General features: G+C 46.3%; 1 protein-coding gene across 2 annotated transcripts in view; it reads right to left on the bottom strand.

The window, feature by feature from the left end:
• The window catches only part of RNF40 (ring finger protein 40), a 179376-nt gene that overhangs the window by 7331 nt on the left and 145108 nt on the right, over nt 1–26937 (bottom strand). For both annotated transcript variants that reach the window (XM_030209272.1, XM_030209273.1), the window contains exons 12-17: nt 4632–4753; nt 4032–4423; nt 3722–3839; nt 3469–3618; nt 3084–3296; nt 2718–2843 (exon numbers count right to left, since the gene is read on the bottom strand). In XM_030209272.1, the coding sequence (XP_030065132.1) occupies nt 2718–2843; nt 3084–3296; nt 3469–3618; nt 3722–3839; nt 4032–4423; nt 4632–4753 (1121 nt within the window). The remainder of the gene's footprint in view (nt 1–2717; nt 2844–3083; nt 3297–3468; nt 3619–3721; nt 3840–4031; nt 4424–4631; nt 4754–26937) is intronic.

Here is a 26937-nt window from a genome sequence, read left to right as displayed (position 1 = left end):
CTTGTAAAACTCCTCTCTCCCTCATACCCCACATCCCCTGTCTCCCACTAAGCTAGTTCCCCTTCTGATATCTTATCCTCACAAGCCAGTTTACTCTGATACCTCCCCCTCTAGTTTTATCGCTGAGGGGATGTCCATTTTGTGCTATCAGCTAGATCTTGTCACCGTGTTCTGCTCCTTTTTGAGAAGCAAAGCAGTGAGCCACAAAATAAATAGAGTCCACTTTGAAATGGAGCTAGTTCATAACCTTCATATATCTAAACTTTATCTTTCAGTCTGGATTGGATGGAGAAAAGAAAGGATGGTGGTGGCAGGACATAAAAATTTAAATTCCCTTTTAAACTCTAACATGATTTTTCTATATAGGAGGGTCTCGTCAGTGGAGTGCTGGTAACCCCACTACACAACTGAAGCTTAGTGGATACAAGCTCATCCTGTATTTTTCCCGAGAAAGGTGTTCAGGTTACAGAGGTTGAGGATAGGCCTGGGATCTCTTGACTTTTCAGGGATCAGAAAGAATTTGAAGTAGAAGCTTTGATCTTGCTATGGTGGCAGCACCTCTTTGATCACTCTGCTGTGAATCAGGAGACTGAGCTACATGGTCCGAATGGCAACATACTGGTCAGGGATTCTTGACGAGATATTGAGTCTGGAATTTGGTGTTCGATGGGCAAAGCTTAGTTTGTACTCCTGGCTGACAATATTTAAGACCCATTGATCTGTAATGATTGCCATCCAGGATTTTCTGAATGAAGGGACCTGCTCCCCATTCACGGGGCATCAAAAACTAGAATTATTTCGGGATGTTGTGGTCTGTTTACAGTCTTGGGTTCTCTGCTTCTGCACATATGGCTGAGTAGATAGATTCTAGGAGACTGCTCTAGACTATCCTAGGAAACACTTCAGAAGATAGAGCTTCTGGAAAACCTGTTGATGGTAGGGCCTCCTATATAAGGACTGGGATGGTCTGTGGTACTGTGGGGACTGTTTGGGCAATTGCAAGGATGATTCCCATAGCATGGAGCAGTTGTCTAATCTAGGAGACCCTGTCCTTGACTTCATGCACAAAGACACTTGTCCTCCAGGCAGGGTGCATCTGCAAAGTCTTTTGTACAGATCCTTACGAAGGCTTGAGGCTCAGTGCCAAGCCAGACACTAATGGATACTGCCATAATCTAAGATGCTATATCACAGGCATCACAGGTGAAGCATATGAGATGGTAGACAGACTCCCGTAGGGCAACGTACAGCTCAGTCTTGACCAGGAAGCTGGTTGAGGTGCGGCTTCTTCAAACTGAAGGAGGAGTGAGTGATGGAAGTGCAGGATTTGCAATTGGTAAGCCAAGAATCTCAGTGTAAGAATAACCCACCAGTAGGCCTTTCTGCCAGTCGGTGTGTTATCCTGTGTCATAGAGGTCTTACACTTTTTCATCGCTGCCTCTGAAACTATGGATTGATGGGGCCACTGCACCTGGTGGTGATCTTGGGCAGGTCTCACCTTATAATTGAGCTTGAGATGCCTATAAGTAGGCTGTGTGGAGAGCGGAGTCTACTATACACTGAGCATTAGTTCCTGCAGGATCTGGTGAATGGGTAGAGGTATGATCTCTTTGTGTGCAATGAAGGATCACCTGGAAATCATGTTTATTGCCCATTGTCTACATGGAGCTCAGGTCCAGGGTTTTAAAGATTTTCTGTAGAAAGTAAGGGTATGAGCAATCTTTCATTTGCTCTTCTGATGTGAGGTCCTGCAGGGAAGAGGCAAGACTTACAGGCTTGAGGGAGGTGGTCTTATCCTCAAGTTTGTCGCCAGTGACTAGGATGTATCTTTGTGTGAGAGTAACTTTCCTTGCAATTCAGGGAACATAGTTTCACTTTTGGAGAAAAGGGATCAATGTAACCAGAGAAACCATCAAACTCTTCTAGGATAGGAAAGAGTTTGCTTGTTTTCTTTGGGATAAGGAAATACTTGGACTAAATTCCTCACCCTAGCAGAAAAGGTTTGATTGAACTGGTTTCTAAGAGGGAAGAGAGTTTCTTAAAAGAGCATCCTGATATCAAGAGTTTGACAATGGTACAATCAGTGGGCAATGTGGTAGAGTTTCCAATATATATAGTCCGTACCAATTCTGTTTTATACCAAGAACACAAACGTCTGAGGTTATACTAGGTGAATGGTTTAGGTAGAATCTTAGCCTTCCCCTATTAAGATGATTCTGTGAAACAGACACTACAGTACTCTGTGTGTACCCAGACAAATACACATATTGAAAGCTCCTTGTATATATGGAACACTAGAAAACTTTAGAAAACTCTTGAGCTTTATTTACATTCTCTCCGAATCAGACTTCACAAAATACCCCCCAGGTTGCATGAGGACAATGAACAATTTCAGTGTCATGGTCCTTCATATGGCAGATTCAGTAGTTTGGGATGTTTGCTGCCTTGGGCTGCAAGTATAAATAGTGATTTTAAAAAGGAAAGTACATATGTACATTCCCTTCCAAAATCACTGTTTTTTTAGATGTAAAAGTACATTCTAAAATTAACTTTTTAGTTTTTAACTGAAAGCTCTGGAAATATCACTCAGCTCGGTGCCACGTGATCCACTATTATGACATGTTGAACCTGTTTTTCTTTAAAGAATTACAGACCCCCAATGGGAATACAAGTGTGCTGAAAGAAGAGCATAGGAAAGGAAGCAGTAAGTTCCTTACTTTTCTCTTATTAAGCTCCAGTGCCTGAGTCCGCAAAGTCAGCTCCTTCTCAATACCACCCAAATTTCCCTGTAGGATGTGCTCCTTCTCCTCCAGTTTTTGTACCAGAAGCAGCTGAGAATCTACCTGTGGGTCATAAAGCAACATGTCACAAAGTCACTTTGGATAATAACATGACATAGCTCCGACAGTGCTTACACTGATTATGTGTAATTTTGATGTTAAGGCTCAGTGTTAGTGCTTTGTATTCTGTCACTCTGTAACTTCAATACACAACACGTATCTTTATCTAGCATAGGACTGGAGTTTATCATTTGGTGTCAGTTGATCTTACTGCTAAACTGGGGTCATGTTATCATACCATACCTGTGATTTCAAACCCAACACACGGTCACATAGCTCCTCTTTCTCTTCCCGAAGAAGCTTGTGGATCTGATTGGATTTGATGCGCTCAGACATCAGTTTGAAGTTGGCATCATCCTTCTCTCGCAGCTGCTGCATCAATCGCATGTTCTGCTCCTGCATGTCTTCGAAGGCTTGACCTGTCACATCCATCTCTGAAAGCAATGCCTCCTCCTCCTTGATAAGTAGAGAGCAGCATTAACTTTAATAATTCTTTCCCCCCTCCAGTGCATCTGTGTCTCATGGCCACTTCTCTTGGGAAATCACAGTATAATGTTGTCATTCAGTAACTGCCTATCTCGAACGCCCATTCACAAGAGCCAAGTCTATCTATTCTCACATGCCCTACCTGCTTGGTGGCTGCTAGCTTCTTCTGCAAGTGGTCAATCTGATCTTCTGCCATTCTAATCTTCCTCAGTGCATCCTCGTCTGCCATCTTCTTACTCTCCCGCTTTTCCTTCTCCTCCAGCTCCCGTATCCGAACCTTGAGATCCTCCACCTTAGAGAAGGAAAGGACAGAGTGAAAGCCTCACGGACTTACAGACAACCCTCAGAATATAACTCCAATCTTTGCAAAGTGACAGAAGAGTGTCCCTCTATACCTCAGCTTTTGTTTTCTTCTCAGCTGCCATGAGTTGCACTTTGTCCCTTTGCTCCTTGGGAGCCGATTTGTACATATCTAGAAGCAGTTTCATCTCCTTCTGGCTTTCCTGTGCCTTCCTGGATTGAACAAGAGAGAAGAAGGGGGTGTGAGTAAGTGCGAAGAGCGATTAAAGTTGGAGATAAAAGACAGAGAAGAGGGGAATGACAAGAAAATGTAGGGAAAACTGAGAGGCAGAGAGAGAAAATGAGGCAGCTTTACAGGAATTATAATGGTGGAGAGAGCGAGCAAGAGATGCAAAAAGTACTTACTTGAGTTCAGCTCTCAGTTGCTTCAGCAGATCAGAGTCCTTCTTTTTGCTTTCATCTGTCTTTTGCCTGTCCTTGTCCCGCTCCCTCTCTCTGTCCCGCTCCCTCTCTCTTTCCTTTTCCCTGCCACTTTCCTTATCCCTTTCCCTCTCGGTCTCCTTGTCCTTCTCTCGCCCCTTTGGCCTCTCAGTTTCTTTCTTCACAGTTGTTTCCTCTTCTTCCTTCTTACACTCATGAGAACCAGGTTCCTCTCTGTCCTTTGCTGCAGCTTCTTTTGTTTCCTTCTTCACCTCTACACCCTCCTCCTCTTTCACTGTGGTCAAAGGGAGCTCTTCGCTTGGTGTGGAGGGGAGCAAAGAGGTGCCAGAAGAAAAACTGCTCATCTGTGTTCGGATCTAAGGGGACAAGATGAACAGACAGACACTCTATGCAATCAGTATGGCCATTAGATCTTATTTGTCCCACAAAACTGAGGCTAGAACTCTTTCGGCTCCCTCCCTCCATCCCTCATCCATATTGCAGATTATTCTATATCTCCCTTAGTAACCTCTCTGTTCACCCTGCCCCGCCCGATTTCCTCCCACTTCTTATGCTAGGGATTACCTTGCACATCTCAGCCTGTACTTCCCTCAGCTTCCTCTTGTATCTGAGGACATCTCCCTTCAGTTGGTGGTTGTGATTCTGCAAACTGCTGATCAGGTGTCGCATCTCACGGTTTATTGGTCCTGAGAGAAAGAGAGAGAGAGACATCTGTTACTTGATGAGTTTTGATAGCAATTGTACAAGTATATGTGTGAATCTCACATGTACAAATGCTCACCTAGGCAGATATATTTGAGCGTGTGTATATTGAATAAACCTATAAATAATTTAATGTGGCTCTAATAACAGACACTCAGAGCAAAGGGCAGATGAAAGAGAAAAAAAATACTTATTGACTTCACTATTGAAAAAATGGAGTCAAGATACTGTGCAAGGAGGTACACTGAATACAGCAGAGCATGAGCAGAGCCAAAACTTAATTTTGCTTCCGTAGGAAGTGAGTTGTTTTATTCTGTTGAAAACTTAAATTTAAAGATTTAATTCACAAGTTTTATTGGGTAGTGAATTTACAACTTATTTATTATTTCAAACTATTTATATACCACTTCCCTGGTTGGAAGGCCATGAAAGACATGCACTAGATTGCACAAAGGGATCATACAAACAAAAAAAGAAAACAAGGGGAGAGGAGTAGAAAGTAAAAGGTTAATGTGCAAATGGAATGATGCATTCTATGACTTGTTGCCATTTAAGTCTCTGTAGTTATAAAATAAGTTGGTATGTTTCTATAGAATTGGTTGTATGAACTGCAATTGAAATAAAAATAATGTACAAAAAAAAAGAGGAAACAAAAACTTGCCAAATCAAAAAAGTACACACACAAAGACCTTGTTTTCTCAAGGCTAAACCATGTCTTTCACCATAGTCCCACCACAGCATAAAATCTAATTGAGACACCATCAGGGAAAACTCAAAACAGCTGATGGTCCAGGACCAGTAAAAATAACTAGGAAATGGCCCCGAGTACCTGAAGAATAGGATGATCCTCCACACACCGCCAAAGACACTAAGGTCCTCCGAAGGACTCTCACTAACTACACCCTCTCCAAAAGACATTACACGATGTAATACCCGCAAGTGAGGCTTCTCCGGAGTAGCCCCCACACTCTGGAATGCATTGCCTGAAAGGCTCCGTTTAACACAAGACTACCTCTACTTCAGGAAGCAGGTAAAACCTTGGCTCTTCAACAAAGCCTTTAATGGAAGAAGTAACTGTTAGTCTCACTCACACACACAAGGATTGACTCGGGCTGCACATACTGCAGCGGGACATGTTTATCCACTCCTAGCTGAGATAATATTTAACCACCTCTCTGACCTCACATGCAACTTTTTTCAAATCAATCACCTTACTTTCTAATTCTTCCTACTTTCTTACTCATTTATATGTTACTACTTTGCCTTACCCTTCACTACCAATTATAATGTTCTAGTACATATTGTGTTGTCAATTCAAGTAGTATACCATGCCATACTTTGTATTGTTGTTCGAATATTTTTACTGCTCATGTTTGATCTCTTCTTACTGTACATCACCTTGAGTGAATTCCTTCAAAAAGGAAGTAAAAAAAAATCCTAATAAATAAATAAAATAAAATAGAATTCCTTATCATTCTCACCAGACCAGTCAAAAGCCTGTGGGTTATATCCATCATGATGGAGATAAGAGAATAAATCACTGTGCCTGCACACACAGCTCCTCAGTATTTCTCTGTCTCCAGCAGCTCCTGAAGTGATCTGGGTATGGCAGCTCCTAGCCCAGATGGTAGTTTAGTTTAGTCAAGCAAAGTGTTAGCAGGTCTTTTGGGGGTCTGTTTTCCTTTGGGGGAATACTCAGAGGAGTCTGGGTTCCTACCCCTTTTCCCACCACTATCCCCCCCCCCCCTTTTCTTCCCTGGTGGGAGGCTATTTTTCTCCCTCTCCTTTAGCCAGTGCTGCTTATTTATTTTGAAATCATTTTTATTGTTGGTAACATCACCTGTACAGTTGTTCAGAGAAAATCAAACAAGTCACACAACATGTCAACTGCACTAACAATATCATCTAATAGTTTTAAATTTTTCCTTGTTTTATCCCCTCCACTTCCCACCCCCTCCCCCCCCCCATCCAACACTCGCCCACAGTCAAATTGGATGGTCTTGCACCATGTTGAGGCAACCAGAGGGATACACCCCTCCGCCTGTCTCGCCGCAAAGGGCCTTGGCTCTTATGGCCCCCTGCGCGGTGCTGCTTCCGCTAACAGGGATCAGCTTTGTCATCTTCAATTTTTCATTGTGTTAATTTGGGCTCCGCCTGAGCCATCAATGGCAGAGCAGCTATAAACATTATATAACCATACATCATAGTCATGTCCCTATGAACAGCTCTCAATGGCAGAATATTCTGCTCCCGCAAAACAACTATTTATAGCCCACTGATCCCTCCGATTTCTAAATGTCAGTCTAACCCTCTCCCCTTTAAACCCTCCCTGTACACTCCCCCCCCCCCTTTCCCCCCCCCCCCCCCCCCCCCTTGGGAGTCACCATGATGTACCAATCAGCAATTCAAAATCCTGCTGCGTGCCACCGGGGTCAGAGAATCCCAAAACGGTGCCCACCGCTTGCAGAAAGCATCACCTCTAGGCAAGGCTAGGTCCCCCACCCCCCTGCGCTCTAGTGCACACAAAGAGATCATCCTGGACTTCCACTGTGAGAGAGTTGGGGGTTCTGCTCCTATCCATTGATGAAGTATAACTTTCTTGCCCATAAGGATAGCTCTCTTCAAAAAGGGTTTAAGCCCCACTGCTCCAGGTGTCTGCAGTTTAAAGAGATCAAATAACTGCGCGGCGTGGGGCTTCCAGTTCACTCCCCAAATGACCGACACATGTCTGGCCACTCGCCTCCAAAAATCCAGGACACACGGGCACTGCCAGAACATGTGCCCAAGGCCCGCCGGGGAGTGAGCACACTTCGCACAGGCGTCATCTGTTCGCATTGCCGCCCTCATTGCCCTATGTGGAGAAAAATACATGCGCATTACAAATTTGTAGAGAGTTTCTCTCAGCGTCACATTTTCTGTCACCCTGGGGATATTCAGCACGCAAGTCTTTAACTGGTCCCCCTTAAGCCTCAGGGTTAACTCATTATTCCAATGGGTTGCTAATTTTTCATAATCTACTTCACCCGACTGTTCTCTCAGTCGCGCATGGTAATATTTTAGGGGGACTGCCAATTGTGCATCTAGGGCAAACACCTCCAAGAGCTTCGTCCACACTTCTAGTTTCAGGGAGTCAGGGGGGATTGACCGTACATAATGGCAGAGCTGATGCCAAGCCAAGAAGTCTCCCGCCCCCTCGCCAAATTCCAACCGCCAGGCCCCCAAAGTCTTCCTTTCGCCATCTTCTGAATAAAACTGATGCAAATAATGTGCCCCTCTGGTTCTCCAGGCCTCAAATTGAGCTGAGCTCGTGCCCGGTGGAAAATCAGGATTACCCTGTAACGGTAACAACGGTGAGTACCTTGGCGAGAACCCAAGAAGGCGACACACCCACCTCCAAGCCCGCCGCAATGGCATTAACAAAACTGCATAAGGCTCAGGTACCTTATGTTCACATGGTTGGGCGTGTAACCACGCGCTAAGATGTATCGGTTGCAAGAGACGCTGCTCTTCCTCCGAAAGGGTGAAATGATTCTTGCCTCTAAGCCAGTCAGATAAATGCCTCATGTTCCCGGCGACAGACAGTAACTTGACATTTAGTAAGCCCCAGCCCCCCTGGCCTCTAGGTCGGTATAACTGCGCTGCCGCCATCCGTGACCGCTTCCCCTGCCAGATATAACGTGTCACCAATCTAGTCACTAATCTTTCATCTTTCCTTGTGAGTAATATAGGCACCGTTTGCAGGATATAAGTCCACTTAGGCACTAACACCATATTATACAGTGCCACTCTACCCAGGCTCGACAGCGGTAGCGATTGCCAAACCCCGAGAGAGGTCTTCATAATGGTACGCAGAGGTTCGACGTTCAGCTCATAGAGTTGGGTCAGGTCTTTTGGTATCCACACTCCCAAGTACTTTAATGGGCCCGACGTCCAAGATAGCGGAAACTCTCCCTCCCACCCGGTCCGTATATGGTCCTGTATCGGAAATGCTGCTGATTTTTGTAGGTTAAGAGCAAAGCCTGAGAAGTAACTAAACTCTTCAATTTCCCCGAGAAGGGCCGGGATCGACTGCCTGGGTTGTGTCAGGGTCACCAAAATATCATCTGCAAACGCTAGTGTTTTCAGTGGGATTGCTGAAAGATTCACCCCTACAACGTCTACGTTGCTCTGGATATACCTCAATAAAGGCTCCAAGTATAAAAGAAACAGTAAAGGAGACAGGGGACATCCCTGCCTTGTACCACAGGACACTTCAAAAGGGGCTGTACATGTTCCATTTACCACCAGGGACCCTCTTGGTTTTTCATAAAGCACTTCTACTGCCTTCCGAAACCATCCAGTAATCCCAATATGATCCAGCACCGCAAACATATAATTCCAACGCACTTTGTCGAATGCCTTTTCGGCATCTAAGCTGATCAATAGCAACGGCTCATTAACCACATGGCTCCGCGCAATGGCCAGACATACCTTCCTCACATTCACCGAGGAGTGACGCCCCCCTGACAAATCCCACCTGCCCTTCTCCAATCAGCGAGGGCATATGTAACGCTAACCTGTCCGCTAAGACTCTGGCCAGGATCTTTAGGTCGACGTTTATCAGGGAAATCGGCCTGTAAGAACCAGGGAGGTCCGCCGGTTTGCCTGGTTTAGGAATCAGCGAGATCAGGGCGTCGTTTGAAAACCCAGGGAATGAGCCCTGTTGCAACGAAGCTTCAAAAAAAATCGAGTAGCGGGACCGCAACTTGCGTGAACATACATTGAAAGAACTCGACCGAGAATCCATCTGGCCCCGGCGCCGTACCTCTCTTTAGTGTCTTGACCACTCGCTGAATCTCGTTCCCTTTTAGAGGCGCATTCATTTGAGCAACTACCGAAGCCGAGAGACGGGGGAATCCCGAATTCTCAAGATATTCACTCATGGGGGGCCCCTCCTGCGGGCATGGCGACGCATACAAAGCCGCGTAGTAATCATGGAACAACTGTGCTATCTTTGAGGTCTGAGTTTCCCTCCGTCCATTAGGGCCTATTAATGATGACACAAAGCGATTACCCCCCCAGGTTCTGACAAGCCTCGCTAGCAATCTACCTGATTTGTTCCCAAACCGATGGAATCTAAAAGAACGGTAGAACAGATGTTTTTTGGTACGTTCATGGATTAGGGCATTTAAAGCCACCCTGGCCGATAGCATCTGTTCTCTAGTCTGTGCCGAGGGAGTTGCCATATGAATCCGTTTGGCCTCTTGGAATACCTTCTCTAACCGAACCAGTCCCTGCGAGAGACGCCTGGACCTCGCACACATATATGCTATAATGTCTCCGCGCAACACTGCCTTAGCCGTTTCCCAGTATAATCTCGCGTCAGACGTATGGCAGGCATTCGCGTCTGCAAACAGTGACCATTTTTTCTGGAGATAGTCCTTAAAATCCTCATCTTCCACCAGATAGGCGGGGAATCGCCACAACCGTCGTCTTAACCGCGCCTCTCCAAAGTCCATGTCTACCCAAATGAGTGTGTGGTCCGAAATCTCCATTGGGCCAATCTCCGACTTTACTACCTGCGAGAAAATAGGGGCAGATACCAAAATATAATCCAGTCTGGACCACGTGCCATGTGCCCGTGACAAATGCGTATAATCACGCACGCTGGGATTGCACAACCGCCACGGGTCCACCAAGTTCAGGGCTTGACATAAATAAGGCAAACCCTTTCCTGCTCTCGTCACCGTCCCCACGTTTGGGCCTGAGCGATCCTGTTGTTCATCCAGCACCTGGTTAAAATCACCTACTACCACCCAAGGCACCTCCGCGTATTGTATTCCTAGGCGCACCAGGCGCTGGAAGAACGAATGGTCGTACACGTTAGGTCCATAAACATTTAGGAGATAAAAATCCTGCCCCATAACATTCAGTCGCAACAATATATAGCGCCCATTCCTATCTCTTTCCACCACTTGAGCCTGGCATTGTAAGCTTTTATGGATCAGTACAGCCACCCCCCCTTTTTTACCCTTGGCTGATGCAAAAAAGCAGTCCCCCACCCAACGCTGTTTTAACTTTAGGTGCTCTGCATCAGAGAGTTTGGTCTCTTGTAGACAAGCCATCGAAACATTGTGACGCTGGAGAGCAGTTAATATTTTTGTACGTTTAATGGGGGAGGTGATACCGCACACGTTCCAAGAAATTAATCGTGGCAACGGTGACCTATCCAGGGTCCCTACTCATTGCTCTTATCAAGGTCCATTCACTTATAGCGTTGGAGACTCCCGGGCGCCCAGCCCTCGCCCAGAAGTCCGCAACCCCAGAGATCTCCCAGGAGACCGCTCCCACCCCAGCGACACACTCCTCAGTATACCATTCCCCATTGGACACCATGGGACTCCCTAGAACTAACCCCCCTCCCCCCCTCAATGCCCCCCCCCCCTCCCTCCCTTTCCCCTTCCACTCCCAGTTCCATTCTTCTCCATGCTTCCATAGAGAAGCCTGTTTGTGATCACGTAATGACACCTAGAGGAATCCCATCCTCTCTTATGATTCTATGCCACATACATTTTCCACCTTACACTCCCTTATTCTATTACCTACTCACACTTTAACGGATCTCGACCATTATCCCACCACTCCTCCCCCTATCTTCCAGACTAAAGTTCTTCCTCCCTGTTACTTAACCCCCCTCCATAAACCACCCACCCCATTCCTAAACCATATTTGCACTATCAAACATTAGCAGGTACATGCTTTATTTTTCGCATATTTCTTTTACATAAACTTTCAAATAACCTTGTGCATCAAAGGGGTGAATGTTTAATAAAGAGAAAGCCTATTCTTCTCCTCCAGGAGTTTAGCATCAACTGAGGGAGGGAGGGGGTGAGGAGGCAGGGACTCAAAAGGCCCAAACCTGCTCTCGGCCTTGCTTACTTCCCGCTACCTCAAGTCCCCACCCACCCCCACTCCCCAAACAGTCCAGTCTTGGAGACCATAGTGCAACAATATAAACAAAAACACTGAAACAGGTGTGGTTTAAGTCTCATCTGGTCAGATATCTAACCCCTTTACCACCAACTCTTCAAGGTAGTTGTTCATCCACGATCTCTCCCCGCTGTCTCGGCCTCACCCCACTTGATCTTCTGCCACGTGCTGCTCAGGGACTCCATTGAGCCAGGCCATCGCACTCCCTGGTGTGTCGTGGGTACGCCACTGGCCATTATGCCACACTTTCAGAACTGCGGGATAGCGGACTTGAAATTTGTATTTCCTTTCGATCAAACGAGAGCAAACTTCAGAGTACTGGCGGCGCTTTGCCGCCAGCGCTGCGGAATAATCTTGATACACCCGCACTTGTACTCCCTCATAGGTAACCTCTTCCTTGTGTTGCCGGTAATGTTGAAGAAATCCATCTTTCTGGGCTGAGTTGAGGAACTTGACAATCACTATTCTCGGGCGCCCTTCTCCGGTTCGGACCGCTCCTAACCGATGTGCACGCTCAAGCTTCACCGGGTCTGGTTCTTCTTCCCGCACTACCATCGGGCTCATCCAGCGTTCCAAGACCCGGCGCAAAGATCTTTCGGGCACTGCTTCGGGAATGCCCAGTAGTCGAAGATTGTCCCGGCGGGACCTGTTTTCAAGATCCTCTAACTTGTTTTGTTGGTCCACCACCAGCTCTCTTAAGCGCGTCAGTTCTACACCATTCCCCTGAGCGCCATCCTCTATATCTGACACTCGGCACTCCAATTCGCCGGTTCTCCGGGTTAATTCCGCCGTTATTTGGGAAATCCCCGCCAACTGCTCCGACAACTGTTGTAGTCGCGGTTCCAGGGCAAGCACTACCGCTTTGGTAAGTTCCGTGATCGCTGCTTCCGTGCAGGTAAGTTGCGGGGCCTGCCCTTGGTCCGCCATTTTTTCTTCAGCCGTTCTGGAGCGTTCCGACCCCTTTTTCGCTGATTTTGCGGCCATCCTATTCTTTGGCGTAAGGTATTTGTCCATAAGACCCACCACTGCACTACCGAGCCAAACTGCAGGTTAAATGTGGATTTTTAATGGCGCTGTCAAAAGATGAGAGTTAGGACCCTCGAGCAGGAGGCAAAACACGTCTGTCTCCTCTCACTGCATCACGTGATCCCTCCCAGTGCTGCTTATTTAAAACAAAAAAACTTACATAGAAACGACAGCTTTATTCTTCTATAGAGCCGATTGTCTGAAGCAGAAGTAGAAAGACTGGGCTAGACCATGGAAATGGGCTGAGGTGAGCCAGGTTCACGCGCTACTAGGGGGGGGGGTGGGGGGTGAAGAGAGAGTTGTAATGGCTTTCTTCCTCCATTTCAGTTTAGAGGTGGAGGAGTGCAACCTCTATTACATGCTGGGAGCAATGTAGCAGCAACTTTGCCCAGTGCTGCAACCCAATTCTCTTTACCCGTGGTGGTGAGTGTCAGCACATGCTGAAGCCAAAGCAGTTAAGGAACTGCGTAGAGCCTAGGGAAGACTGGGATTCCATTCAGTTCTCTCAGTAGCTCGGTCAGACCCCTCTGGGTTTAATGGGACCAAGTCCACTGTGTGGCTGTAGCCACTGGAGGAAGCAAAGTGCTGCTTTCACTGTGGCAGCTATCACAGTATTTTAGGGCAATGCAAAGCACGTTGCAACACATTTCTAATGGTCATGGATCACGACAGTAACCCTGTGAGAGTAAAGGAGGAACAAGGTCCACTTCTGTTGGCCCCGGGATTGGTGCAGATGCTTCAATGCAGGGCTACACTCCCTTCAAGGAAGGGGCAGGAAAGATGGCCATTTTGTGTCCATATTCTCCTCCATCTTCCTTACCTGGGCCTTTAGTATCTGGTGAGATGTGGCACAGCAGGAAGGAAAGGGCTCTCACACGATCTTCAGCCCTGCTAGTTAATTCTCAAATTCCCCAGGGAGCAAGGAATCATTTTACCTGAGTTACTTTTAATAAAAATGCTTTCTGTAAATAAAAATAAAATTAAAAAAATACCTCGGGGTCCCAGGTCTGCACAGAGGGGGTCTTCAGTTTCTGGGACTACTGCTGAAGTCAAGGCAGTTAAGGGACTGGGCGTAGAGCCTTGGGAAGACTGGAATTCCATTCAGTTTTCTCAGTAGCTCGGTCAGACCCCTCTGGGTTTGCTGGGACCAAATCCACTGCACTGCTGTAGTCACTGGAGGAAGGAAAGCTCACAGCTGCAGATGATGATGGTCTTTCTATATGTGGCTGTTACACAGAGAAGAGCTGCCAGCTCCCCTTTAAATCCAATCTATCTGAAATCCACGATAACTTCACTGTTGACACCTTCCTTGATGTACTAGACCCTGGAACAGATGAAACACCTGTCGACCATTACTGGGCTAATTTTACCCTCCATACTACTGAAGAAGTCATCATAACCATACCAAAACTCTCTAGATCACAATGCCACCTCGACCACTGTCCGAACTACCTTTTGAAAAGCGCACCTTCATGCTTTATCTCTGACCTCACCTCCCACTTAAACTTTTTACTTCAAAGAGGCTCTTTCCCCACCAAGCATGGTAACATATTATTAACACCTATTTCAAAGAATACAAAGAAACCTGCGAATGACATTACCGATTACCATCCAATTGCATCCATACTTCTAATCACCAAATTGTTGGAAAACAGAGTGACCTTGCAACTTAATGAATATATCCAGAAATTCTCCATTCTTCACGAGTCCCAATCAGGCTTCTGTCCTGCCCACAGCACTGAAACAGTTCTTCTAACCTTAATATCTAAATTCAAACTTAAAATAGCAAACGGATACAACATCATCCTCTTACAATTTGACTTATCTAGCACTTTTGACATGGTTGACCATTCCATCCTTACCAAACTCTTGGACAAACTTGGGATCGGTGGAAACATTATCAACTGGATTAATAACTTCATTACCACTAGATCCTGGGGGACAGAGATCACGGGATGTGCTGAAGGGAGTGGAGGTGAAAAAGCTCTCCTCTTAAGCCGAACCCTCCCTCCCACCACTAAAAGATCGCTAACTCGAACTCCTTCATCAAATCCTAGGCGAGAGGGATGCGCGAGTGCATGGACCACTTTGTCACTCGCTTAGACCCGAAAATGCCACCAAAATCTACAAAGAAAGAAGCGGAAAGGCCCTGCGCTGTGGAACTTAAAATGGCGGCGAGCCCTTCACCCGAAGCATCGGCAATGATGTTCTCCCCGCCGCAGCTCCAGCAACTGACAGAGACTGTGAAGACGGCGCTAGACCCACACCTACAACAGCTATCCAGCCAGCTGACAGTGGTTGAAAACCTGCTGGCGGACACGACCAGACGAATGGGAGAACTGGAGCAAAGGGTTTCAACCATAGAGGATGAACGGGCCAGAACAACTGGAGTTAGAGGAGCTGAGACGCACAGTCCAAAAGCAATCACAACATCTAGACGAACTTGAAAATCGCTCCAGAAGAGGTAATTTAAGAATTGTAGGAATACCAGTTAGTATCTGATCGCTCATTGCCCTCGGTGATAGAAAAGTGGCTACAGGTGGAGTTCGCCCTCTCAGACGGAGTGGGAGCCATCTGCTTGGAGCGAGCGCACCGCGTGGGCCGAAAAGCTGACAACCTCCAGAGACCCAGAATGGTTATGATCAAAATCCATAATTTTGTACACAAGGTGGAAATCCTTAGAGGAGCGCGATTGAAGCGAGACTCGCTGACTTTTGACGGCTTGCCAGTTAAAATTTTTCAAGATTATTCCATCGCTCTGCAGGAACGGCGGAGAGCCTATGGGCAAGTGTGCCAAGCGCTTGTGGAAGCGAACAAAAAAATTCATGCTAACCTATCCTGCCACGTTGAGAGTAAATTATCAGAGCAAGTGGTACACATTCGCGACTCCAAAAGAAGCGTAAGAATGGCTGGCAGAGACACCAAACTCTAAATAAATAAGAACAAGGCCAGCTTCTAAAGGAACGAGAGGCCTGAGAGACCCATGCTGTAACAGAGCAAAGCACTGGGGCAGGCACATCAAATTGGAGGTACCGAGTAAAATTAGATAACTTCAGCATCTGGCGGGGGAGGGGGAAGCCTCACATCATTGATCCCACTATCTCTCTTACTCGGTAGGTGGGGGGGGGGGGGGCTAGATTGGAGGCACAGGGTAAGGGACAGGGTAGGGGGGTAGGCAAGGGGGTTGGGGTAAAGGGAGGGTAGGACAGGGTAGTATTTGGGAGAGATGACCACCGGTAATGATCACAATCCACAATCTTGTAAGGAAGTCCAATATCAAAGCAGGAGGGTCCTGGAAGAGCAGAGCCACAAACAGAACCTTAGGTGAGGCTGGGCACCTGGGGAAGCGTAGTTGGAATATAGCACAGAAGGTAGACATCCACAGTATAAAACAGCATTAAGACTACATGCTTTGCCTCCTGGAATGTGGGAGGTATAACAACCCAGATAAAGCGGGCAAAAATTCTAGCGAGTCTTAAGAGACATAATGTTGATATAGGATGACTCCAGGAGACCAGGCTTACCACAGAAGAACACGACAAACTGAAGAGACAATGGGTGGGGTGAGGTACATGCGGCATCCTCTGGAGATCGCAGGGGTGGGATGGCAGTGCTGATTCGAAAGGGGATAGCCGCAAAATCAGAGCTAGTGAGAGCAGATCCTAACGGACGCTATGTCCTAGTAAGGCTATGGGTTAAACAAAGGGATTTTTTAATACTGGGTGTATATGGCCCTAACGTATATGATGCAACGTTCTACCCGAGCCTGGTACAGCTGTGCCTCCCATATAAATCCGCACAGCTTCTAGTGATGGGGGACTTTAATCTGGTTACAGACCCCAATGCTGACTGCTCAAACCCGAGGGTGGCCTCTAGAGGGAGGCCTAGGGCACACGCGCTCTCATTTTTTCAGCGCTCCCTTAACTTAGTAGATACGTGGCGCTGTTTGCATCCGGGGGAGCGCAACTTTACCCACCTCTCCAGGGCGCATGGTACACTTTCCAGATTGGACTATATCCTTATGGCCTGTCCAGCGTTCTCCTGGGTGCTAGCCTCTGAGATAGGACCGGAGGAGATCTCAGACCACTCCATAGTGTGGACAGATGTAGAGATACCCAAATACTATCAGCAGGTTCGAAGCTAGTGGTTTCCGGGCTACCTTTCTCAGAATAGTGAATTCCAAGAATTCCTCAAACAGAAGTGGGAGGATTATCTTCATAATAATAAAGAGCATGCAGACCAGCCTGATTTGCTATGGAGCGCAGCCAAGGCAGTTCTAAGGGGAGAGATCATTGCCTTTGTCCACGCTAAAAACAAAAAACAAACCATAGCAATAGAGAGATTAGAACAAAGCTTAAGGAAAGCCAAATCTCAGCATATCAAACATCCGACATCAGAGACTAGAGAGCAGCTAAGAGCCATACAGGTGACGCTCAATGCCTTACTGCATGAACGAGGCCAGAGATTCCTAGCTCTTCAGAAGCATAAATTCCACAGATTTGGAAATAGATCGGGAGCGATGCTAGCAAATTTAATCAAAGCATGGGGGCCTAGTAAGCCGATAGTGTCACTCAGAGATGCGGCTGGGAACATACACAATAAGAGCGAAGAGATAGCGGAGATTCTTACAAAATTTTTTTCCACCTTCTACAGCCCCACTAGAGAACCGGACGAGGTGCAGATAATAAAATTCTTAGAGAAGGCTGGCCTACCAAAACTGTCAGAGGGGGAACAAAAAGAGCTAGACGCACCCCTGGATGCAAAAGAGATACAGGAAGTAATAAAGTCCCTTCCCACTGGATCAGCGCCGGGTCCGGACAGGTATGCTGGGGAATTTTATAAATTCTTACCCCACTCTTTTTACCCAGTGATATGCGCCTACTATGAGCAAGTGGTCAGGGAAGGGCATTTCCCACGACATGCAAATACAGCATTAATCTCATTGATCTTGAAACCCGGTAAGCCAGATCTCCAGGCAGATTCATACAGACCCATTTCCCTCATTAATGTCGATCTAAAAATTCCAGCTCCTTGCTAACCGATTGGCCAAGGTACTGCCCAGGATGGTGAGAGAAGAGCAAGTGGGTTTTGTTAAGACTCGACAGGCAGCCAAAAATGTTCGTCGACTACTGTTGGCCATGGCAACGGAGCAACTGACGGAGACTCCAACCACCCTGTATTCTTTAGATGCTGAAAAAGCATTCGATCAGGTGGGATGGAAGTACCTGTTCGCAGTCCTGCGGCACATGGGAGTTGGGGGATGGTTCTGTAGTGCCATAGAAGCCTTATATACAGACCTGACGGCCTCAGTGTTAGTGAACGGGATAAGAGCGCAAACACTTGAGATATCTAGGGGCACCAGGCAGGGTTGTCCTCTGTCTCCAGCATTCTTCATTCTGTTACTGGAGCCCCTATTAAGAACTCTAAAGAAATCAGAAGGAATCCCGGGGTACGGGCTGAAGGAGAAACTATCAAAGCCCTAGCATTCACAGATGACCTGATGATTGTGACTACTCAACCCTCTGACTCGCTAGATCGGGTGCTACAAGTTAACTGAGGAATTTGGTCAAATTTCGGGGTTCACCTTAAATACAAAGAAATCTCTGGCCATGGATGTGTACCCAAGAGGAGATCAACCAGGGAGGGCCGCTTGTCCCCTGACTAGAGTGGAGGACAGGATTAGATATTTGGGTACTTACAAGACGTATGAGGAGAGACTTGTGGACATGAACATGTATACCCTGGAGGAAAGGAGAAACAGGGGTGATATGATACAGACGTTCAAATATCTGAAAGGTATTAATCCACAAACGAACCTTTTTCGGAGATGGGAAGGCGGTAGAACTAGAGAGCATGATATGAGATTGAAGGGGGGCAGACAGAAAGTATTTTTTCACGGAGAGAGTGGTGGATGCCTGGAATGCTCTCCCGTGGGAGGTGGTGGAGAGGAAAACGGTAACGGAATTCAAACATGCATGGGATAAACATAAAAGAATCCTGTTCCGAGGGAATGGATCCTCAGAAGCTTAGCCGAGATTGGGTGGTGGGAGGCGGGGATAGTGCTGGGCAGACTTATACGGTCTGTGCCAGAGCCGGTGGTTGGGAAGCAGGGATAGTGCTGGGCAGACTTATACGGTCTGTGCCCTGAAAATGACAGATACAAATCAAGGTAAGGTATACACAAAAAGTAGCACATATGAATTTATCTTGTTGGGCAGACTAGATGGACCGTGCAGGTCTTTTTCTGCCGTCATCTACTATGTTACTATGTTACATACCGCAAGACCTTGCCAGACTATACCAGGAGAATGTTGATCCCTTGCTTGAGATGACACGCACAAAGCTTCGTCTGTGGGAGAATTACCCCCTGTCCCTAATGGGACGGATCGCTGTTTATAATATGATGATAGCACCCAAGTGGATGTATGTGTTCCAGACTCTTCCTCTCTTCCTAAAAAAAGAAGATGAGAAATGTTTAAATAAACTCATACAGAGATTCTTATGGAAAGGACAAAAGGCAAGACTCCCAATCTTAACGCTGCAAATGCCGCGTGAATTTGGAGGATTGGGACTGTTAAGCATGCGGTATCTCACAATAGCCAGTGGGATGCGACACATCTCCGACTGGTATAGAGCCACTTCAGAATTCTCTGATACACCACTGGAAACCTCCCTAACATAGGGAGTACACTTCAGCTGCTTGTTACATATGGGAGGAGGACAAATACCAAAAATCTTACAGCAATCACATATACTTCCTACAGCCAGAGCAGTTTGGCGGTGGGTCTGCTGACAACACCATTTCTCAGGGCGTGTCACCCCATTCCTAGCAATCTGCGATAATCCAAAATTCCCGCCAGGAATCTTACACGGCGGTTTTCGAAGATGGCGACGAAGCGGGCTGGTGTATATATACCAGGCCTTAAGTGAAGAGGGACGGATGAAGGCATTTGAGGAACTTAAGACTCAATTCTCCCTCAAACCAGCAGACCGCTTCCATTACTGGCAGTTAGCACATTACGTAAACAGTTTGCCTTGGGAATGCCTCACAGAAAACGAGCAGGAGGAAATTTCGTCAGCCTACTCAATGCAATCGCAAGATAGAGTGTCATTGACAATGCATCACCGGCACCTAAGAGACATGACAGAAGAGCCCAATTATAGGATGTTGACTCAATCATGGAATGTGGATTTGGTAACAAATCTGTCACCACAGACAATGCAGGAATATATCCTCTCGATTCACAAATCCTCCAAGATGATTACATACAGTGAAATGGAATATAAATTTACACTGAGGATCTACATACCACCGAGGAGAGCATTCCACATGGGGATCTCCCCAGATGGAGCATGCCCTAAGTGTGGGGCGCAAGGAGCAACACTGGGTCACATGTTTTGGGCGTGTCCTAACATCCAAAGATTTTGGAACTTACTTATCCAGTCGACATCACGGATGTGGGGTGCAACCTGGAAGAAGGGGCCCCAGATGATGTTTGGGCGGCCAATGTTGGTGCGCCCGGCCCCAGCAGGATTTAAGAGTTTCACCCACAGAGCCATAATGAGTGCTAAAAAGTTAATTCTCACTGAGTGGATTACAACAAAAGCACCCACCCTACAACAGTGGCGCGGATCGATGATGGACTATATGTAATTTGAAAGGAGAATGGTAGACTATAAGGGGGACCGGAGATTCACAGAAAAGGACTTGTACCGTATTTGGACCCCATTCTGGCAGACCATACCCTCCGGGGGTAGAGGACGTATCCTGAATATGTGGTCAGATGAGTGGGCATTATAATATGAGTGCAGAATGGTCATTATCATTAGGAAGGATGGAGAAGGGAAGAGGTGGGGGGGGGGGGGGGGGGGGAGGGAGAATAGGGGGTGAAGTTCTCAATTAGGCATGCCTAGGGAAGTCACAAGTTTAGCAACATTATGACCATAAGAATCTCTGGGATTCCACAAGAAGTAGACGTATTGTAGATAAGTATGTATGTAATATTCCCAGATTTAGGGTTACGCTATGACTTGAGATCTTTGTACTCACAGGATTACTGATGCATAAGGGTCAATGTATACAATGTTCAGTTATGTGAAAACTAATAAACAAATTTGAAAATAAAACTTCATTACCACTAGATCCTACCAAGTCAAAGGAACTACAAATCTATCATCCTCAAGGTCATCAGAATGTGGAGTACCACAGGGATCTCCACTCTCCCCGAAACTTTTCAACCTTATGATGATCCCCTTGGCCGGACTACTAACCAAACATGGCCTAAATCCTTTCATATATGCTGACGACGTCACCATATATATCCCCTTTAAATCCAATCTATCTGAAATCCACGACAAAATCAATACTGCCATTACCACTCTAACCTCTTGGGCTAATGCTTTTAAAATGAAATTAAATAAAGAAAAAACACAGTGCCTGATTCTCCCTTCCCAATACTCCCCTTACCTCCCTATTACTCTCAACACCCCTGATGTCAAACTCTCCATATCCGACAATTTAAAGATACTTGGAGTAACGATAGACAGCCATTTATCTTTCGATAATCACGCCAAATTCACCACGAAGAAAATGTTTAATATGATGTGGATATTGAAACGAGTGAAGCCATATCTCCCATTCAACACTTTCCGGAACCTGATACAGTCCACTGTTATTACCCATGCTGACTACTGCAATAGTGTTTTTTTAGAATGCAAAACCCAAATACTTAAGAGACTCCAAACTGCCCAAAACACGGCAGCCAGACTTATTTTTGGCAAATCAAACTTTGAAAATGCATCACCTTTTCGAGTGAAGCTTCACTGGCTCCCCATCAAAGAAAGAATAAATTTCAAGATCAACACAATGACCCACAAGATCATACACGGTGAATCCCCTGGCTACATGAGTGATTTGATCGACCTCCCTGCCAGAAACAGATCTACTTCTTCACGAACTTATCTCAACTTACACCTTCCCAAGTGTAGAGGAATTAAATACAAGACCTACTACACATCCAGTTTCTCCTTTTTGGGCAGCCAGCTTTGGAATGCTCTACCCAGACCAATCCGATTAACGACTACTTGCCCTTTAGAAAAATGCTGAAAGCTCATCTCTTTAAGGAAGCCTATCCTAATGTCCCAACCTAATCTCACCAACCTCCACTCCTAATTCTGTTCTTAGATGACGACCTCATCATTGGTTTTATTTACCCCACCTCCCCATTCCCCCTCTACTCATCCCACCCTTCTCTTCTCCATCGCCCCTTTATTTTATCCTTCCTTACCCCTTTTCTCCCAAATTATACTATCCTACCCTGTCTACCCTCTCTTATCCTAATCATACATTATCAAGCTCAACTTATCATACACTATCAAGCTCAACTTATAATGTTTTGAAATTTCTATTATATGACTTTGTATTTCAATTTACTATGTAAGCCGCATTGAGTCTGCATTATGTGGGAAAGTGCGGGGTACAAATGTAATAAATAAATATCATTATGAAGACTCTGGAAGCATTATCATGGATGCACAGGTTCAAAACAATATCTCACATGGGGACCATATCCTATTAGGAGACACTCCAAAGCCTTTCCAGTGCACCAAACTATTCAAGCCCTTATCTTGGCAGAGTGGGATACTTTTGAGGTAGGCCTTAGAGTACGCAGAACCATGTTGAGCTCTAGGCATTAGCTCTGGAGGAAGAGGAAAAGGAAAAGGTAACACAAACTAAGGTGGATGCTCTGACAACAGTGGTTACCAAGAAGATTACTATCTCACTGGAAGGAGGGTTCTGTGCTCATAGACATCCACGACTACAAGTTAGAGTCCTTGCTGAAGTAGGCATTTGAGGTCTTTGCGTTACGGCTGCAGCTATAGAGTTAAGTAGTAGTAGGCAGCAATCTTTGGTGCCTATGTTTCAAGAGCTTGTATTCACTGGGTCCAGCAATGCCAAAGAATATCTGTGGAATATGGCAACACTACGACTGAGCAGGTGCATCTGGAAGCAGGGATGGCCTCTATAGCTGATGCCTTATATGACTTAATTAGAAAGTCAACCAGAAATATGGCAGTGACCATATCTGCAAGGTGTCTTCTATGGCTCAGGAATTGAGCAGCGGACAGACTCCAAAACACATCTCAGCAGGCTCCCTTTTCATGGCAGGTTGCTTTCCTGGGAGGATCTCGAACAACTGGGAGAGACAAAGCCTCAAAGGTTGTCTGAAGGCAAGCTTTGGTCTCTACCCTGAGCAACAGCCAGCAGAGCTATGCTACGGGATGTAAGATGCTATAGACTGGGATGCTCTGGGTACTTTCAAAGCATCTGTTTTCATTCTCATCAGTTCTCCTTTTGAGGAGACAAGAAAAAATGCAGTCAGGGAGTGACAGCTTCAGCAGTCTCTAGACAGTCCCAATGAGGAGCTCCAAGTCCCTTCCTCGGTCTTTCAGAGAGGCAGCTGTCTCTCCACATTCTTTTAGTAATGGACCTGTTATGTTGGATCAATGGGTGCTAGATGTTGTCTTCCAAGATTACAAGTTGGAGTTTTCCATCCTTTTACAGATTCCTTTATCTTGTCGCACCCCGGCTGCAGTTCAAATTCCACTGTTCGGAATTTGTTAGATTTAGGAGCAGTAGTTCCAGTTCCCAAAGAGGACCAGGGAGTAAGGAAGGTATTTCATTTACTTTGCTGTTCCAAAAAAAAAAAAAAAAAAGGAAGGCTCCTTTTCACCAATTCTGGACCTCAAACAAGTGAATTGAACCCAAGGTGCTCCATTTCAGGATGGTTGACCTTCAAGGAGGCATATTTTCAAAGCACTTAGCCTTCCAAAGTTCCATAGAAACCTATGGAACTTTGGAAGGCTAAGTGCTTTGAAAGTATGCCTCCTTGTAACCAGAAATTGCAGCAGTATGAAAGTGGGAAATCTCTGGCTCTCAAACAGGCCTATCTAAACATCCCTATTTGGCTTCCCCATCAGCATTTCTTAATGTTCATGATTTGGGAGCTGCATTTCTGTGCCTTTTGATTTGGCTATGGCTCCCAGAACGTTTTCCAAGGTGATGGTAGTAGTAGCGGTGTTTCTTTGCCAAGAAGTGTTTTCTAGCTCATAAAATTCTACTGCTTTGTCACCCTCTTATCTACCATGCATCTCTCCCGGTCTCTCATCCACCCAGCTCCCCGTTTCTCACCTTACCCACCCCACCCTCTTCCTGTGAAACTGTCATTGGACTGCTTTGATGTTTCACCTATATATACTGTTATTTATCAACATCTGCTTATTTGTGAACTGAAGAAGGGTTACCTTCGAAAACTAATCAAAAAAATATTTTAAGTTAGTCCAATAAAAAAGGTATCATTATTTTGTTTTATTTCTATTTATTACCTTTTTCAAGAAGGAATCAGAGTTCATCCTTATTTGAATGTCTAGTTCACATAAGCCAGCACGGGGCAGGAGACCATGCAGACAATGTCTTGAATAGTGCAGTTTCTTTAATCCCTGGGCTAAGTGATTATTATGGACAAGAGACACTGTGTTCTGACCTAATCCTTTGAGTACTTGAGGGGCATGATTTGGCACTGAGGAAGGTAAAATTTTTTTCCGATGCAGAAGCTGCAGACTCAAGTTCATTATCTCCTAAGCCTAGCAGTTCCTCAGGCTTGGGACTACATCCAAGTATAGGGCTCTACAGCAACAACCATAGGATTGGTCCCCTAGGTTTGACAGCATCTGTGTCCATTGCAGAAGTCTCTGCTCAATTGTTGGTGGGTGCAGTCACAAGATTACAAATTCCAGCTGCCTTGGATGGAAAGGGGAGAAGCAGCATAAGGTGGTGACTACTGTCTTGCACACTGCTAAGGGGGGTGTTCTTGGAAGCTCTAGATTTGTTAGTATTGACTACAGATGTCAGCCTTTATGGTTGAGGGGCCCATTGTCAGGATCAGGTAGTCCAGGGGAAATGAACATTATCTGAAGCATCTTAGTCCATCAATTGAGGGCAGTTCAGAAAAGTGCTGTTCTCCTTTATGATCCTAATGAGGGGCTGGTCGGTAAGACTGTTCTCCAAAAATATGTGGGTAGTAACCTCTCCAAAAATACTAGGACTAGGAGGGACGCAATGAAGCCACAAAGTGGTAAATTTAAAACAAATCAGCTAGAGGAAGTGACATCACGAACCTGAATGGCTGCCTAGGTGTCTAGCTCCGACGCAACCCTCTTCAATTTAGCTATAATAGCGCTCCTCTGCTTGTTAAGTGGACTTAATTTTGTATTACAACGACACTTGCGGTGTGTGGATCTTGTTGCAGGAGGTTTCTTCGAAGCAGATGGCGACGGCTCGGAAGGAGAGCGATCGTCCCTCAGAGAAGCCAGCGCCCCGGACCACGCGGCGCCATGTGCTCTCGTCCGCACCCGCATCTCATTCTGACTCCGATTCTGCTCCGTCCCAGCGTGATACGGGCAAATCCTCCGCCAAGCGGAGTCTGCCCAAAGACCTAGCGAGATTTTTTTCGGAGATCCGCAACGAGATTAAAGCTTCAAAGGAGGAGATCCTGGAAAAGATGGATGTGCTGAGCGTGGACCTCCGGGAGATGGGAGGCCGCGTGGAAGATCTGGAGGTGCGAGTGGACGAGAACGCTGAAAAACTGATCGAGACAGAGACGCGTCTTTCTAAAGTACTTGCCTCACATGCAGAATTGCAACTTAAATTGGACGACCTGGAAAATCGAGGGCGCCGCAACAATTTGCGGTTTCGCGGCGTCCCGGAGGTGGGGGACCAAGAAGACGTTGGCGCCATTGTGAAGTTGCTTTGTGGCAAGCTGGTAGACTCTCTGGACATTTCTTTTGAATGTGCACACAGATCGTTAGGAAGACGATCAGATAATAGACCACGAGATATAGTGGTCTGTTTTTCCACTTTCACCATAAAGGAGCAGGTGCTGCAGAAGGCGCGCCAAGTACAACACATTGATTACAACGACGCACAAGTCAAGGTTTTCCAGGACCTGTCGGGGCACACTTTGTCTCTGCGGAGAGGGATGAAGCCAGCTTTGGAAGTCCTAATGAAGCATAAAATTCCCTACAGATGGACATTTCCCTTTGCCCTTTGCTTCACGACAGGAGGGCATTTGCATCGAACCCGGTCCCTTGAGGAAGTCTGGAATATCTTACGCTCCGAGGGATTGGTGACCACAGACGGCCCGCCAGCGGAACTGGACCCGACTACGCGAGCTAAGCTCCAGAAGTGGCAACGAGTCCAGGGCAAGGTGAAAAAGACCCGGACAGGCACCTGACTGGACAGCATGATCTTGTATGTTGGTCTATAGTGGAGTGCCATGTTAGCCTGTCAATGCTTTTTATAATTACAAAGTTAAGGGTTAAGGGGATGGAGAAATTGAAATGTATGAAAGAAGCATTGGGAAAAGGGGGCTTAGTTTAACATTGGTTTCTGTGTTGCAGAGGGGAGATTATAGTTTGATAAGCAGGGGTAAGGATTTAGGGGGGGCGGAGGGAGGGGGTCTTGGGTAGCTGAGCGGGGGAGTGGGTTCTTCCTCTTATACTCCTAGACGGGGGGTTATGACCTTCGCTAGTGGAACTAAGGGAGGCAGGGGAAGGGTGGGAGGGAGTAGTGGGGAGGGTGGGGGGGTCTTTTTTCAGAGTATGTATGTGTCACGGGGTATAGATGGGGGGAAGAGGGGTTGTAGTAACTGTGAAGGGTTTGGTGAGGGAGGGGAGGGGTTCTGGGCCAATGTAGGTCTGAGTGTTACTCCTTTGTTTTACATGAGTGATATACTGAATAAGCTTAATGTCTGATTTTAAAGTGCTCACCTATAATGTAAAAGGGCTTAACTCTCCATACAAGCGTCATGCCCTTCAGCGTGAATTGCGCTTAATGTGCCCGAAGGTGGTGTTTTTACAAGAAACGCATTTGTTACCAAAACATGAGGGACTACTGGCTTCCAAACTATATCCGGGAGTATACTGTGCTTCTGATGTCAAAGGGGGGAAAAAGAGAGGAGTTGCTATCCTGTTTCATAGAGATATCCATATACAGGTTCTCCACATGAGGAGAGACACTGGGGGGGCGTTTTCTTCTTATGCATGTGCAGCTTGAGCGGGAGGAGTTTACTCTGGCTAATGTTTATGCCCCCAATGAACACCAGGAGAGGTTTTT

This window comes from Microcaecilia unicolor, chromosome 7, assembly GCF_901765095.1.
Source record: "Microcaecilia unicolor chromosome 7, aMicUni1.1, whole genome shotgun sequence".
Taxonomy (NCBI): Eukaryota; Metazoa; Chordata; class Amphibia; order Gymnophiona; family Siphonopidae; genus Microcaecilia; species Microcaecilia unicolor.
Note: the sequence above shows the minus strand (reverse complement) of the source record. Positions and strands in the feature narration are given on the sequence as shown.